The sequence below is a fragment of the Scylla paramamosain genome, chromosome 10 (assembly GCF_035594125.1).
Source record: "Scylla paramamosain isolate STU-SP2022 chromosome 10, ASM3559412v1, whole genome shotgun sequence".
NCBI lineage: Eukaryota > Metazoa > Arthropoda > Malacostraca > Decapoda > Portunidae > Scylla > Scylla paramamosain.
This window is the reverse complement of record NC_087160.1, coordinates 3,390,149-3,405,000: the sequence shown is the minus strand read 5'-3', so window position 1 is coordinate 3,405,000 and position 14,852 is coordinate 3,390,149. Positions and strand designations below refer to the sequence as shown.

The 14,852-nt window shown below is 44.3% G+C and overlaps 1 protein-coding gene across 8 annotated transcripts in view; it reads left to right on the top strand.

The window, feature by feature from the left end:
* Nucleotides 1-14,617, top strand: part of LOC135104117 (probable global transcription activator SNF2L2) — a 60,965-nt gene extending 46,348 nt beyond the window's left edge. For 4 of the 8 annotated variants that reach the window (XM_064011125.1, XM_064011124.1, XM_064011122.1 and 1 more), the window contains 4 exons: nt 9,526-9,660; nt 10,980-12,298; nt 12,500-13,071; nt 13,510-14,617. In XM_064011125.1, coding sequence (XP_063867195.1) covers nt 9,531-9,660; nt 10,980-12,298; nt 12,500-13,071; nt 13,510-13,846 — 2,358 coding nt within the window. In that variant the 5' untranslated portion in view covers nt 9,526-9,530 and the 3' untranslated portion in view covers nt 13,847-14,617. The remainder of the gene's footprint in view (nt 1-9,525; nt 9,661-10,979; nt 12,299-12,499; nt 13,072-13,509) is intronic. The other 4 variants (XM_064011128.1, XM_064011129.1, XM_064011127.1 and 1 more) reach the window with 1 other exon arrangement.
* Nucleotides 14,618-14,852: the final 235 nt, after the last annotated feature.

The window sequence follows — 14,852 nt, the reverse complement described above, 5'->3', positions numbered from 1 at the left end:
CCGACGCGTCAACTCAACTATTTATGGAAAGCAGAGACTCACGCATCGCTTGTCTTTGTTCCTCCTTACCTCTTACCTTTCCGCTGCCTCGTTTCCTTGCTTGTTTCAGGACAGGGCAAGAAATACAGAGTTTGAGCCTGATAAAGTAATATTTTTAAAGGGCTAGGAAGGTGCTGCTTTTCAAATGGAGTGATGGATGAGTGGCATAGACTTAGAAATCAGGTTACTAGTGTAGTCAACAAAAAAAAATAAAAAATAAAAGAAGATCAGGATTAGTAATCAAGACAGGGGCAAGAAATAACTGGTTCGACCTTGATAGGATGAGATTTTAAGGGGGAATGGAGGAAATGGACTCAGTAATCAGGTTGTTATTGCAGTCAATAGGAAACTTAAATAGAAGATACGTACATAGATAATAGAAATGACGGGTTCGAGTTTGATAGAGTTAGATTTTCGAGAAAGAGATAGAAAGAAATATGTCAAGTTCTTAATGCCGAGTCAATAAGGAGCTTTACAAGAAACCTGGACAAATTTATGGATGAGGATGATAGGTGGAAATAGGTAGGTGTGTTTTATACAGGCACTGCCACGTGTAGGCCTGATGGCTTCTTGCAGCTTTCCTTGTTTCCTGAGGTTCTTATATCCTTGCGTGAAATGCGAGTGTTGGAACCAGAAATTTCAGCAGGCTGTCGTGCCTTGAGAGTGCTGCACGAGTGGCTATTGTGACTGTGAGTGTGCTTGTGTATTTTCCTGCTATGAGGTACAATCACGGTCAGAAGTAATGTACGCGTAACGTTTTTATACATAAGAACAGGAAACCAACAGCTTTCGTGGGTTAGAAGGTGACAAACGGCGCTACTAAACATACGAAGAGCAGTACTGGTGGAGGTTTTAATGCTGACGTGTGTACATGAAACGTTTTAGCACATAAGGTCATTCCCAAAGCTTCCGGTGTCTTATTCCAGCCACTTAGAGGCTCCAGTGGAAGATGTCTGGGCTTTCAAGGGCGTTGTCGTGGCTCGAAAGATAGTTTAACAAGAATTCTGCATCCTTAGTCAGATCAAATTAGATTAAATTGTGTTTCGGGGAGTAGTCTTTGCAACGGTATTCTTTTATCCCTCTGAACCTCTATTTCCTTGTGTGTGTGTGTGTGTGTGTGTGTGTGTGTGTGTGTGTGTGTGTGTGTGTGTGTGTGTGTGTGTGTGTGTAATAATAATAATAATAATAATAATAATAATAATAATAATAATAATAATAAACGGTTTATTCTTCAGGCAGTTAACAAACCGAAAATGTACAGAGGGGGTAGGGAAATACTTAACATTTATCCTAAAGCTAAGTCTAATCCAGAAGGAAAATACTATTGATTGGTGCCTCGCACCATGGTAGGAATCGCACTGAGTCTGTACCGGTCCGTGCGCGGCCCTTTATCTTGTGGTGTCTGGTGGCACGGACCGGGCGAGGCGCGTCAGGCGGCAGCATGTGTCTGAGACATGGATGATGCAGCAGTCCCCTTCCAAACTTCTCCAGAGCCTCTCAGTGCCTGGTGGATAGTCTGGACAGACTCGGGGTGGTCAGGGCTTCATCGTGTGTGTGTTTGTGTGTGCGTTAAGGATTTCCTTTTGGTACTTATCTCATTTTACAGATTCTCTCTCTCTCTTTCTCCAAAGTTTGTATCTTAGAGAGAGAGAGAGAGAGAGAGAGAGAGAGAGAGAGAGAGAGAGAGAGAGAGAGAGAGAGAGAGAGAGAGAGAATCACTATCTAAAAAATAGATAAACAAATTAAAAGAGAATTGTAGCAATTGCAGTAGAATTTTTTATTCTCCCTCATTCTTCCACATTTACTTGTCACGGAGACTAATCAAGAATACAAGAGAGAGAGAGAGAGAGAGAGAGAGAGAGAGAGAGAGAGAGAGAGAGAGAGAATGAAAGAAAATCGTCCAATTAGTAGTTTCCAAATGTAAATTACAGGAAAAAGTTTTAAAAGATTCATTAATTTAGTGCCAGAGATCGTCTGAATGTTTTTTTCAATTAAAACAGTTCAAGTCGCGCCATTTCACAACAAAACAACACTGAATTCCCTTCATAATCTCAATACTTTGCCATAAGAAAACAAAAGAACATCAGCGAACGTAATACCGCAAAAGACAGACGGAAAAACATGAGGAGACTGCACAAGACGATTATCAGAACATTAGAAGAATGCAAAAGAAGAAAATCAGAGGACATCATGAAAGAAACAAAAGACGTACCTGCGAACATAAGCAGACAGCAAAATACAAGTACTATCTTACTTCAACCACACAAAAATCACAGAAACAATATTTGCTGATAAGTTGGACAGGAAAATTTCAATATACATCACTATAGTTAAGCGTGGTCCATATTTTTTTTCTACATATACTCTTTCTTTTTTCTTCCTTTCTTACTGTTGATAAGCCTGACCGGGAAAAAAGAAATGAATATTTACCGCTATAATTTATTTTTTGCCCCTATTTTTTTATTTTTTTTATTTCTCTCTTCTCTTTTCTTATTACTGATGAGTTAGATCGAAAATAAAACTTGAATACTTATACATGACTATAAAATTTTGCCCCTTTATTCCCTTTCAACTCTCTCTTTCCCTTCCTTACGATAATAATAACACAAGTCCCTAAGTTAGACCCAAAAAAATAAAAAATAAATCATGATAAAGCTTCGTCTATTTCCCCTCTCTCTTTCTTTCCTTCTTTCCTTACAATACTAACACTAATCCATGACCTACAGCCAGATTTTGAGGGTGTCATTGATTAGCACCACTGCCCTCTTGGCCTCCGAAGATCCTAGATAGGTTCCCCTGAGTGGAGGCATGGAGTGCACGCAAACACGCGAGCCTGACGCTAATAACAGGTACTGACGGTTGTAGTCGAGACAGAGAGTTGGCGTGACAGTGTTGGGGTGCGCACCTGACAACAAAGAGTGTGTGTGTGTGTGTGTGTGTGTGTGTGTTCAGAAGACTTTTTTCTTTCATTTTTTTTTCTTTTCTTTTTTTTTCTCTTTTTTTTTTGTTTATTTATACAGTGGCGTGCCTGGCTACCGACCATTATCCGTTCCAAAATCAGTTGGATGGAACAAAAAAGTAAAACAAATAAATAAATAAATAGAAATTACAAAAAAAAAAAAAACACTCGTCAATTCAGAGTGCAGTAAAAAAAAAAAAAAAAAAAAAAAAAAAAAAAAAGCCTGCAATTATCGTACAGTGCATAGCATACTGTTCACAGCTACTAAATGAACCGGTGAAGTCACAAAAAAATATAAAAAATTGTGTTTCCATTTAAGTGATGAGTTGGTCGCATGCAAAAAAAAATAAATAAATAAAATAAATAAATAAAATAAAAAATACTGAATACTTTTTTAATGGTCAGGCAGCGCGTTGATCTTAACTCAAACACGTGGTATGCCCAGCTTACTATTTCTTCCACACGACCTGAGAACTGATTGAGGGATACGAAGAACTTAGAGAGAGAGAGAGAGAGAGAGAGAGAGAGAGAGAGAGAGAGAGAGAGAGAGAGAAGCGTTCATAAACTGAGAGATAAGATAAACTGTAACGAATGAGGGCAAAATTCTCTCTCTCTCTCTCTCTCTCTCTCTCCTCTCTCTCTCTCTCTCTCTCTCTCTCTCTCTCTCTCTCTCTCTCTCTCTCTCTCTACTAACCCAATGTTCCGGAAAACAAAACTACACTTTCCTACCTTTCTTTCTATCTTCCTTTTTTTTTTCATTTTTTTTTTTTTTGTCTCTTCTTTTTTTCTTTTTTTTTTATCTTCAGGTGCAGATAAGGAAGGTCTTTTTTACTGTTTTTTTTTTTTTTGGGGGGGGGGGCGTCACCACTTTTACTGTTCAGGTATTCTTTCTTTTTATCTTCCTTTCTCTCTCTCTCTCTCTCTCTCTCTCTCTCTCTCTCTCTCTCTCTCTCTCTCTCTCTCTCTCTCTCTCTCTCTCTCTCTCTCAAAAATGTCACTTGCAGACGAACATTTTGTAATATAGACATCCCTTCTTGTTTTTTCTGTCTTTTTTTCTTTTTTACTTTTTTCCTCCCTTTCAATACCAGCTTCCTCCCTCCACCTCTCCCCACTCTCTCTTTTTCTCCCCTGCCTTTCTCTCTCACGCATAATCCAGACCAGCTCTCCCCATCCAGCCATCCAGACACCCTCCCTTTAAGGCCTTCCAAATATAGACCGAACTCTCGCCAGCAGCAGCAGCAGCAGCAGTATTGGCGGAACTCGGTGCGCCATTCATAGAGTTGAGCCGAATACAGCCACTCAATTGCCTATAAGCTCAGAGAGAGAGAGAGAGAGAGAGAGAGAGAGGAGAGAGAGAGAGAGAGAGAGAGAGAGAGAGAGATAGAGAGAGAGAAACATTTGAATCTAAAAATAATAATAATAAATAAATACTTGAACTTCAAAAAAAAGAGAAGAATTTTCATATAATAAAGAGAAAAAGCGAGACAATAAAATGAGAGAGAGAGAGAGAGAGAGAGAGAGAGAGAGAGAGAGAGAGAGAGAGAGAGAGAGAGAGAGAGAGAGAGAAAATGTCTAATGCTTCCTCCCACACTTGCTTATGCTCCTCCTGCTCCTTCTCGTCCTCCACCTCCTCCTCCTCCTCCTCCTCCTCCTCCTCTTTCGTCTTGTCTTGCTTGATCCGACCTCTGTTGTTTGCTGTTATATTTGCTTGTTCACGCTCCAGCAGAGAGAGAGAGAGAGAGAGAGAGAGAGAGAGAGAGAGAGAGAGAGAGAGAGAGAGAGAGAGAGAGAGACGGTGTAAGTTCATCTTTTGACCCTTCATTACATTGTCTGCTTCCTCCCTCCTCCTTCTCCTCCTCCTCCTCTGTCTCCTCCTCCTCCTCTTTGTGCCGTCGCGTGGTGAAAGTATCCCCGTGCTGGAGGGAGAGTGGAGAGTGAAAGTCCCCTTGAAAGTCTGTGAGAGTGAAAGTTGTTGTCCCCCTCCCTCTCTCCCTGCCTTCCTCCCTCCCTCCCTCCGTCCCTCCCTCCCCGTGAAGGCTGTGATGGTGAAGGGATGGTGAATATTATCATTTATTTTACGGTGGACTGCTTTTTTTTTTTTCCATGAAGTGAAGTGACTGTGGTGATCTGATGGTGAGAAAAAGTGATGAAAGTAAATTAAATAAGATCAAATGAAATAGGATAAGGTGAAATTAAATCAAATAAGTAAATGAATGATAAAAATAGGTAGATATTGAAATAAATAATGATGATAATACTTAATAATAGTAGTAATAATCGTATTATTATTATTAGTAGTAGGAATAGTAATAATAGTAGAAGTAGTAGTAATAATAATAATAATAATAATAATAATAATAATAATAATAATAATAATAAGAGGGTCAGGTTACTGTAAAGAGAGAGAGAGAGAGAGAGAGAGAGAGAGAGAGAGAGAGAGAGAGAGAGAGAGAGAGAGAGAGAGAATGTGTGTGTGTGTGTGTGTGTGTGTGTGTTCGTCTGAGTTTTACCCTTGGAATCGTAAGGTTAAAAGAAAAACAAAAGTAAAGGAAGTTACTATTTTATTCAGAGATTTCACTGGAATGTTGCAGAAAAAGCAACAAATCAGGGTTGTAAAAAAAAGAGATGTATGTATTTGGGAAAAGAAAAGAAAGGGACAACGAGAGAGAGAGAGAGAGAGAGAGAGAGAGAGAGAGAGAGAGAGAGAGAGAGACACTCGACACTTCTACTCTTCTTCTCACCCTTCCTCCTCCTCCTCCTCCTCCTCCTCCTCCTCCTCCTCTCTTCCTCCTCTTGACTCCTCTCTTCCCCTTCCCTCTCCTAACTAAGAGCTATCATGCACTTTCCTCTTCCCTATCATTCACATTCCTCCGATTCTTCTTCTTCTTCTCCCTCCTCCTCCTTCTCCTCCTCCTCCTCTTCCTCCTCTTTTTCCTCCTCCTCCTCCTCCTCCTTCTCTATCTCAGGAAGAGGATGAGGAAGAAAGAAAGAATGAAAGAAAAGAAAGAAATAAAAAACGAAAGAAAGAAAAGAAACAAAAGGAAAAAGAAAAGAAAAAGAGAAAAAAAGAGATAGAAAAAAAAGGAGGTGGAAGAGTAGAAGAATCATAACAAGAACAAGAACAACAAGAATAACATCAAGAAGAAAGAAAAAAACAACATAACATACATTTCCACGTTTATTCGCTCACTTACTCACTCACGCACTAATAAAAACAACATAACCGTGGAACAAAACAACACAAACAAAACACACAACACAAACAAAACACTGACACATTATATTTCCCTCTCTCTCTCTCTCTCTCTCTCTCTCTCTCTCTCTCTCTCTCTCTCTCTCTCTCTCTCTGTCACACACGTTACTCGACCCGGAATTAAATGACAAGCTTTATTCCCCTGAGAACAATGAGGTGGGGAAAAATTGGAAAACAAAAAAAAATACAAAAAAAAAAAGCAATTCCTCATCGTGTGTTACCGTGAAATGCAGCTGTTGTTTCATGGTTCAATGTGCAGAAAGGCGAAAGAAAGTTAACCTTGCATAACTGTTCTGTTTAATGTCTCTGGGTCTTAGAACATTGAGAGGGTTGGACTGTAAAGGTTAAGCCGCGTGGGGGAAGGCGAGAAAGAGAGAGAGAGAGAGAGAGAGAGAGAGAGAGAGAGAGAGAGAGAATTTGTTACGATGCATTTTGGGGGGATTAGATCGCTCATCAAATATCTTTTTCCATTTTACAAGAACACACACACACACACACACACACACACACACACACACACACACACACACACACACACTCACCTGTATTATTTAAAACCCCCAACCACTTCCGAGAAAAAAAAATATATATATATATACATCTCTTTTTTTTGCATTTCTTTTAATTAATAGAAAAACCTGAAGTGTGTTTTATTTATTGGTTCAGTGTAGCGTCGTATGTTTGCTTTCTTGTGTTCGTGTTTTTGTTTTTCTCTTTTATTTTTAACTCTACTACTACTACTACTACTACTACTACTACTACTACTACTACTATTTTTCTTCTTCTTCTTCTTCCATGGGGCTAGTTACGACTGCAACCTCATTCGCATGCACTGCCAGAATGGCCTTGTGCATTAGTGTGTGTGTGTGTGTGTGTGTGTGTGTTACCTGGTTGGTTTTAGCGTGCAGGATATCATCAAAATCAATATTCTCTTGTCTCCATGCCCGCTATGTGTGTGTGTGTGTGTGTGTGTGTCAAAATCAGTATTCTCTTGTCTCCATGACCACTATGTGTGTGTGTGTGTGTGTGTGTGTGTGTGTGTGTGTGTGTGTGTGTGTGTGTGTGTGTGTGTGTGTGTGTGTGTGTGTGTGTGTGTGTGTGTGTGAGCGTGCGTGTGCGTGTGTGTGTGTGTGTGTGTGTATCCTTTGGCAGTTCACACCCCACAGTGACAGTGGCGAGTGGTGACAGAACCGTGAACGTTACAAGCCACACTTCAGGATACAGCCTCGCGGGAAGGACCATTTTCTGAAATTCTCGTACGCTGCACCCCTATTTTTAAAAGGCTCTTGATGAAGTTACAGGGGCTTTTAAGAGTGTTTTCACGGTTCTAGTGACGAATTAACAGGATTTCTTCAATACTGACTGCAGAAACACTCGCGAAAACCCGGCAAATCCTCTCTGTGGCCTTTGAAATTAGTCGTGGTGAGAGTGCTGAGCTTTTCATAATACGGGCCTTACTAACCTGTCACTAGTCACCAAACAACGTCACTCTTGTCCCCATTCGCTTTTCCCGTGACGATGATGTGTAAACTCTGCATTGACCAGTACTCGTCACACAGATCCTGCTAACATGATCGTCACTCCTGATAACTAAAATCCTCGTCACTCAGTCCTAATGACAGAGGAAATAACGTTAACCATTGGCGCAAGAATCTCACCTTGAAGACAACCGCTTTTTTTTCTGATCGCTTGACATCGCATTCCCGTCACGCTCTCCCCGTGACTGTGGTGGCGGCGCTGTGGCGTGAAGGGTGATGGGTGGCACGGGCGGCACGGGCGTGGTTATCCCTGCCCCGCCTGTAGAAAGAGGTGATTTTAAGGCCTAGAATACTGTTGTCCTTTAAAATATGCAGAGGTTAGGTAACAGAGAACCTCGCAGATTTTCATTAGTAGTAGTAGTCGTAGTAGTAGTAGTAGTAGTAGTAGTAGTAGTAGTAGTAGTAGTAGTAGTAGTAGTAGTATCATTATTATTATTATTATTATTATTTATTTATTTATTTATTTATTTATTTATTTATTTATTTATTTATTTTGTTGTCCTTTTTAAACACCTTGAAGCACACCTTAACCCTTCCACTGCTACTTAATCTTTCTCATAATGATCTACTACTTTTAAAAGATTTTTTTTTTTCTTTTTGTACTGTAGTCTCTTAAATACTACATAGTTCAGTAGCTTTGCAATGATTAAATTAACCTCATGTCCGCCTTTCTTTATATCCCTGCAAATAGTTCATTACTGTGATCTGAGTGGTAACAAAAGACGATCGTAGCAGTGAACTGGTTAAAACATACTTATATAGATTCACTGTTTCCCCATCTAAGTCAACAAAAACAACATACGCTGCTTCCAAAACTGTTTATTATTGAAAAAAATATCGAGGAAAATTGTTATGGAAGTTATTATTTGCTATTGCATAATTCCAATGGACAATAGTGTGTGTGTGTGTGTGTGTGTGTGTGTGTGTGTGTGACGTCCAAGGTCAATTACTATCGCTATGAATGACTCTCTCTCTCTCTCTCTCTCTCTCTCTCTCTCTCTCTCTCTCTCTCTCTCTCTCTCTCTCTCTCTCTCTCTCTCTCTCTCTCTCTCTCATAAATCCTATACATATCTGCATTATATACATCACTCCCTATTGTGTGAATGACACTGAAAGGAAGAAAACGACACACACACACACCATCATTACGTTTCACACATTATATTACATATAATGTAATTGTGCTTATCACAAAATACCCTGTTAGGACCAGCAGGTGAGAGAGAGAGAGAGAGAGAGAGAGAGAGAGAGAGAGAGAGGGGGCTGGAGTTTGACCTCTCTATACCTCACTTGCCAATTACAGAAACTTTTGGGAAGAGCCTATTTTGGGGGGTGTCGCCAGCTTAGGTGGCTACAGCTATAGTGCCATAACATCAAACGTGATTAATAGTGGTGGTAGTAGTAGTAGTAGTAGTAGTAGTAGTAGTAGGGTGGTAGTAGTAGCACTAGTAGTAGTAATTGTTGTTGTGTTTTTATAGACCATCAATGTAGGACTCCTCTTCCTCCTCCCCCTCCTTTTCCTCCTCCTCCTCCTCCTCCTCCTCCTCCTCCTCCTCCTCCTTCTCCTTTTTTTATAACATTAGAACATAAGAAAATTAAGGAAGCTTCAAGAATTCATCAGACAATGTGCATCACTATCACCATCATCATCATCATCACCACCACCACCACCACCACCACCACCACCACCACCACCCTCCCCACCACTGGCTAACCGTGGTGTTCTCGTGCCTCAGGCGGGATGCTGGTTGGGATACGCAAGAAGCACTGGCTGATGTTCTCTCTGTCCGTCACCTGCTTCCTCCTGCTGCTCGTCTTCACCTCCAAGCCGATCCAGCTGCCCAGACTCCCAGCAGGTAAAGAAATAGCAGGTACAGACGCCCCTTAGTAGTTAAAAATACCCATTAGCAGGTATAGAGAAAGATAGAGAGCTCGTTCTTGCTACACTTGAAAAAAGATAGTTCAAGGCAGGTGAAATTCCTCTTAGCAGGTAAAGAGAGAAAGATATATAGAGAGTTCGTCTGAAGTATACTCTTGGAGACGGAAGGTCAGTAAAGAAAAAGAAGGAAAGAAAAAAAAGTGATTGGCGCCCAGTAGGTAAAGACACAGCAGGTAAAGATCCCCCTTAGCAGGTAAAGAGAGAAAGAGAAAGATATATAAAGAGAGTTCATCTGAATTTTACACCTGAAAACAGAAGGTAAGTAAATCAAATTATAAAAAAAGTTAATAGAAAAAGGGTTGAGATCACTTTAAATAGACCAAGTTACTTCTTCACGTGTCTAGGAGGCTACAAAAGAAAGGCTTAATTGTCGCTCCCCTAAAACAAACAAAAAAAAAATATCCAGTCCTTAAGAAACAAATGAAGACTTGGTAAAAAATAGATAAACAAATAAATAAAAAAGCAGAATCAGACGAGGAGTTCAGAAGCTTCGCCTTTCAGTTTTGTCACGGCATGCCAAACAAGCAAACAGGTGTTGTGATCAGTCAGGAAGCAGATAGATCTCAGAGCTTCTCCTTCTTCATTGCCCACAATCATGCATAGTTTCTCCATCGCCGCTTCAATGTTTCAACTTAGCTCGTGTGCATCAGTCCTTCCTTGCCAACCAGTCTTCGGTGACGAGATTTGTTATTGTTATCACAGTGCTCGATTTTCAATAATAACTGTTGGCTCATTACTTGCGCTGCCTCCCTCACGCGCCACACGCATCTTCTGTCCCGTGGCAGAGACGCCGCCGCCACAGTACACAGAATGATTGGTAGATAGGTAGGTAGGTAAATAAATAGATAGATAGATAAGTAGGTAGGTAGGTAGATAGGTAGATAAGTAGGTAAATAGAAAGATAGATAAATGGATAGATAGACAGGTAGATAGATACATAGCTTATTAAGCACAGTTACAAAGAACGACATGTGTTTACAAAAAAAAGTGATGTACTCATATAAAAACACAAAACAATTCTAAAAATGCATTATACAAAATCGCAATCCATAAATCACATAATTAGTTTTAGACGAATTTAAAAATACGCGGCAAAACACACCAGTTCAAAGCACGAGCTATTGACACACAAAATTAAAAATCCAGCAAAACACTGTAATTAAAAGTATAAACTCTTGACACAATTAGAATCACACCAAAACGCATCATTTCAAAAGCAGCAACACTCACAGACACGGTTCCCTTCTATAGGTGACGCGGAGATCGGCTTCTTGCGGCGACACATCACTCTTGACCACGGACAGGAGACAGCGGCGGCTAGCAGTCCCCCCGTCGCGCTTCCCCCGCCGCCCCCGCCCCTGCCCCCGGAGCCCCAGCTTGACCCCGCACAGGCCCTGCACAGGAACTCCGGTGCGGAACAACGACCCCCCGTAGCACCGCACCTGACTGAGCAGCAGCGCAAAGACCTGGCCAGCCTCGGGGTGCTGTTGGTGGAGGACGAGCAGCAGCAGCAACAGCAGCAGCAACAACAACAACAACAACAACAACGGGATGACAAACAGCAACAGGAGCAGGAGCAGGTACAACCACGTCAGCTAACTGAGTACAACCCACAGAAACAGAAGCAGGAGCAGGAGCCACAGCAGCAGCAGCAACAACAACTACAGCAGCAACCGCAGCAGCAGCAGCAGCAGCAGCAGCAACAGGAACGGCAAGACCAGGAGCAGCATAAGCAGCAACAGCAGCAACAACAAGAGCTGCCACAGTCATCACCTCCACAGTCACCACCACCACCACCATCACAACAACAACAACAACAACAACAACAACAACAACAAAAATCACAACAGCAACCACCACCACCACAACCACAGCAACCACAAACACAACAACCACAAACACAACAACAACAACAACAACAACAACAACAACAACAACAACAACAACAACAACAGCAACCAACACCACAATCACAACAACAGTCACAACAAGAGGAGGCACATCCACTATCACAACAACAGTTACAACAACCACAACAATCACAACAACAATCACAACAACAACCACAACCACCACCTCAACCACCACCACAACCACCACCACAACCACGACCACAGCCGCCCCGGGGCAGCAGGGAGAGGCGACCGCCCAAGCCCCGCCGCCCCGCCAGGCCCCGCGTCCCCGCGCGTCCCCGAGTCCCGCTGCCACCGCCCCACTCGGTCACGGCGCTGAGCGGCGGCAGCGAACACGAGCAGTGGCTGCGGCGCGTGGAGGCGCAGCACCAGGAGTTCCTGAAACAGCAGCATCGCCTCAGCGAGCACCACCACCAGGAGACGCAGCGCCTAAAGCAGAGGCTCCGCCAGCAGGACTCTGAGCAGCAGACAGCCCGGGCTCCCAAGACTGGCAGCCGGGCCACGTGGTCCTTAGCGCGCTCCTCGGCCCCAAGGGTGACTTACGACAGCCTCAAGAGGCAGGGGGAGTCTGCCGTGCGCAGCGTGCTCAAGCGAGAGTTCGTCACCGTCCAGAGGGACACCAACTTCACCCCAGGGGAGGTGGTGGACCCCGCACAGGTGGGCTGAGGCGCAGCGCAGTATGCTGCCCATGGAAATACGAGTAGTATACCACCTCATGGTGCTACCTAAGTGAAGCACTGAGCATAGCATAACAGACTGGTATCACTTCAGCACACGCCTCCCTCTCGGCGCTGTCTCGCTGAGGAGAGGTGTCGTGTCTCAGGAGGCTCGCATCACTCATATTGTTTCTCCCCACAGGTGCGCAGAGTGCTGGTGCTGTCCACCTGGCGCAGCGGCTCCAGCTATCTGGGGGACCTGCTGCGAGCCTACCCTGGCACCTTCTACAGCTTCGAGCCGCTGCATCACCTGTTGAAGAATCTTCACCTGGAGGATGGCCCGCTGGTGCAGACTGCCCAGGACTTGCTCCGCTCCATCCTCACGTGTGATTACAGCCACATGGACGAGTACATCGCCTACCAGCGCAACGTTACCTTCCTGCTGCGTCACAACACGCGCCTGTGGAACTCGTGCGCGCTCAACCGCGCCCTCTGCTTCGACAAGGAGTACGTATCGCGCGTGTGCAGCTTCATGCCTGTCAACGTGCTCAAGACGGTGAGGATGGGCGTGTCGCCCGTAATCAAGCTGCTGGAGGACGAGGCGCTGGACCTGCGCGTGGTGCACCTGGTGAGGGACCCCCGCGGCTGCCTCCATTCACGCATGCAGCTGTCCTGGTGCCAGTCTCCAGCCTGTCGCGACCCGGCCACCGTCTGCCAGGACCTGCTCAAGGACCTCACCCATTCCGAGCAGCTCATGAAGAAGTACAGCGACAGGTAACTACTGCAGGACGCAGCGCGGGTGTGGCCAGTGTGGGGAAAGTGAGGAGGCCCCGGCCTGACTAACGTGACCCTTTCAGTAACTATAGTCGCCCCGGTCTTGCTATAGTGGATACAAAAATTACACCTGCAGTTTCGGCTTGTTTAGTGTAACACAGACATTAAGTAAGAGTCCTCGTAGTATTGAGGTATACATATGTACTACATGCTTACTATATACATACTTTCATTGGTGCGAATAAAAGCAGTGAACAGCTATATATACACAATAATGTCATGCAAGGTTTGGTACAGGTGTGTAGCGGTGCCCTGAGTCACATCCGCCTCACGGTAATAAACTTTTTCATTATAGGGCACTAGTTAATGAGCGAGTAGGATGCTACCGTGGCCTGGCCTGGCCTGGCTGCCGCAGTGCTGACGCCCTCGCTTTTGCAGGTACATGATGGTGCGCTACGAAGACATGGGGCTCAAGCCGGAGGAGAAGGCGAAGGAAATATTCAAATTCTTGGGTTTGTCGTACAACAAGTACGTGTCGACGTACGTGAAGGAACACACCACGCTGTACAAGAAGCCCAAGAAGAGAAAGGACGCGTACGGCACCTTCAGGGACTCCAAGGCCACCATCTTCGCGTGGCGCGGCGCCCTGAACTACGAAGCGGTGATGACCATCCAGGACAAGTGTCAGGAGCCGCTGCAGCGCCTCGGCCTTCGCACCTTCGACAGCGAGGACGAGTACCTCAATGCCACCATGTCCGTCCTGCTGCACGAGTGAGCTCGCCTCGCAGCCGGTGTGCGTGCGCGCCTGCCCCCTCCCCACACACGGGCAGTGAGTGGAGGCGTGCACACCCGCATACAGGCACGTGTCGTTGTGTGTAGGTTTGGTTTGAGCAAGTTAAGGTTGTTGCAATGTTAGGGTGGCAGAAAGGTGACCCACTACGCCTGGTGTCTTAATTACCGCGTGGAGAGCCCCCTGCTGGTCACGCTGGTGGTCTGCATGGCTCCTGATGTGCCATAGACACCCCAGAAAGCCACCGAGGCACCAAGCACGTGTTACCGAGTTTGAATGCACCGGAAACACATAAAAAATAAAAGAACACTACATAAAAAAAACTCCGTGACGCACAAACTATTAAATGATGTGAAAACCTGTGATGGTCTGAGTGAGTAGTGCCGGAGTGAAGGGTTCCCCGCGCCGCCACCCTCCACCTGCCTGTGTGGGGCTTGGGGTGGCGGTGGCGGTGGCGGTGGGCGGGGGCTGCACGCGCCTTGCCGTTTGTGTCTGCACCTGTTTTTAGTTCCTAATGGAGAAAATATTTTGCATCTTTATGTGGGAAATTGTGAGGAAAACCCTAGTTAAGTACTGATTGTTGCGTGAATTGCTGCCTGATTTATTTATTGTGTGTGTGTGTGTGTGTGTGTGTGTGTGTGTGTGTGTGTGTGTGTGTATGTGTGTGTGTGTGTGTGTGTGTGTGTGTGTGCCCGCGCGTGTGTGCTGAATGTATTCCTTAAAAATGTGGAGTGATTTAATTAGTGTATAACTTTCTCCCTTGTTTTTTTTTTCTTTTTTTATGATTTTTCCCCTGCCGCCAGCCTTTCCTGTGGTCGGTCACGTGACGCCGCAAGCACCACCACGCAGGCTTATCTCAACGCTACTGCCATAGTGTTGTGCTGACGACACGCTAAGCTTACAACTATTTATACTTTAGACCTTCATTTTGTCCCGCCTGTGCTGTGTGTGGGTGACCCTTCCCCTAGCAAGCAGCAAAGACAGCCTCACC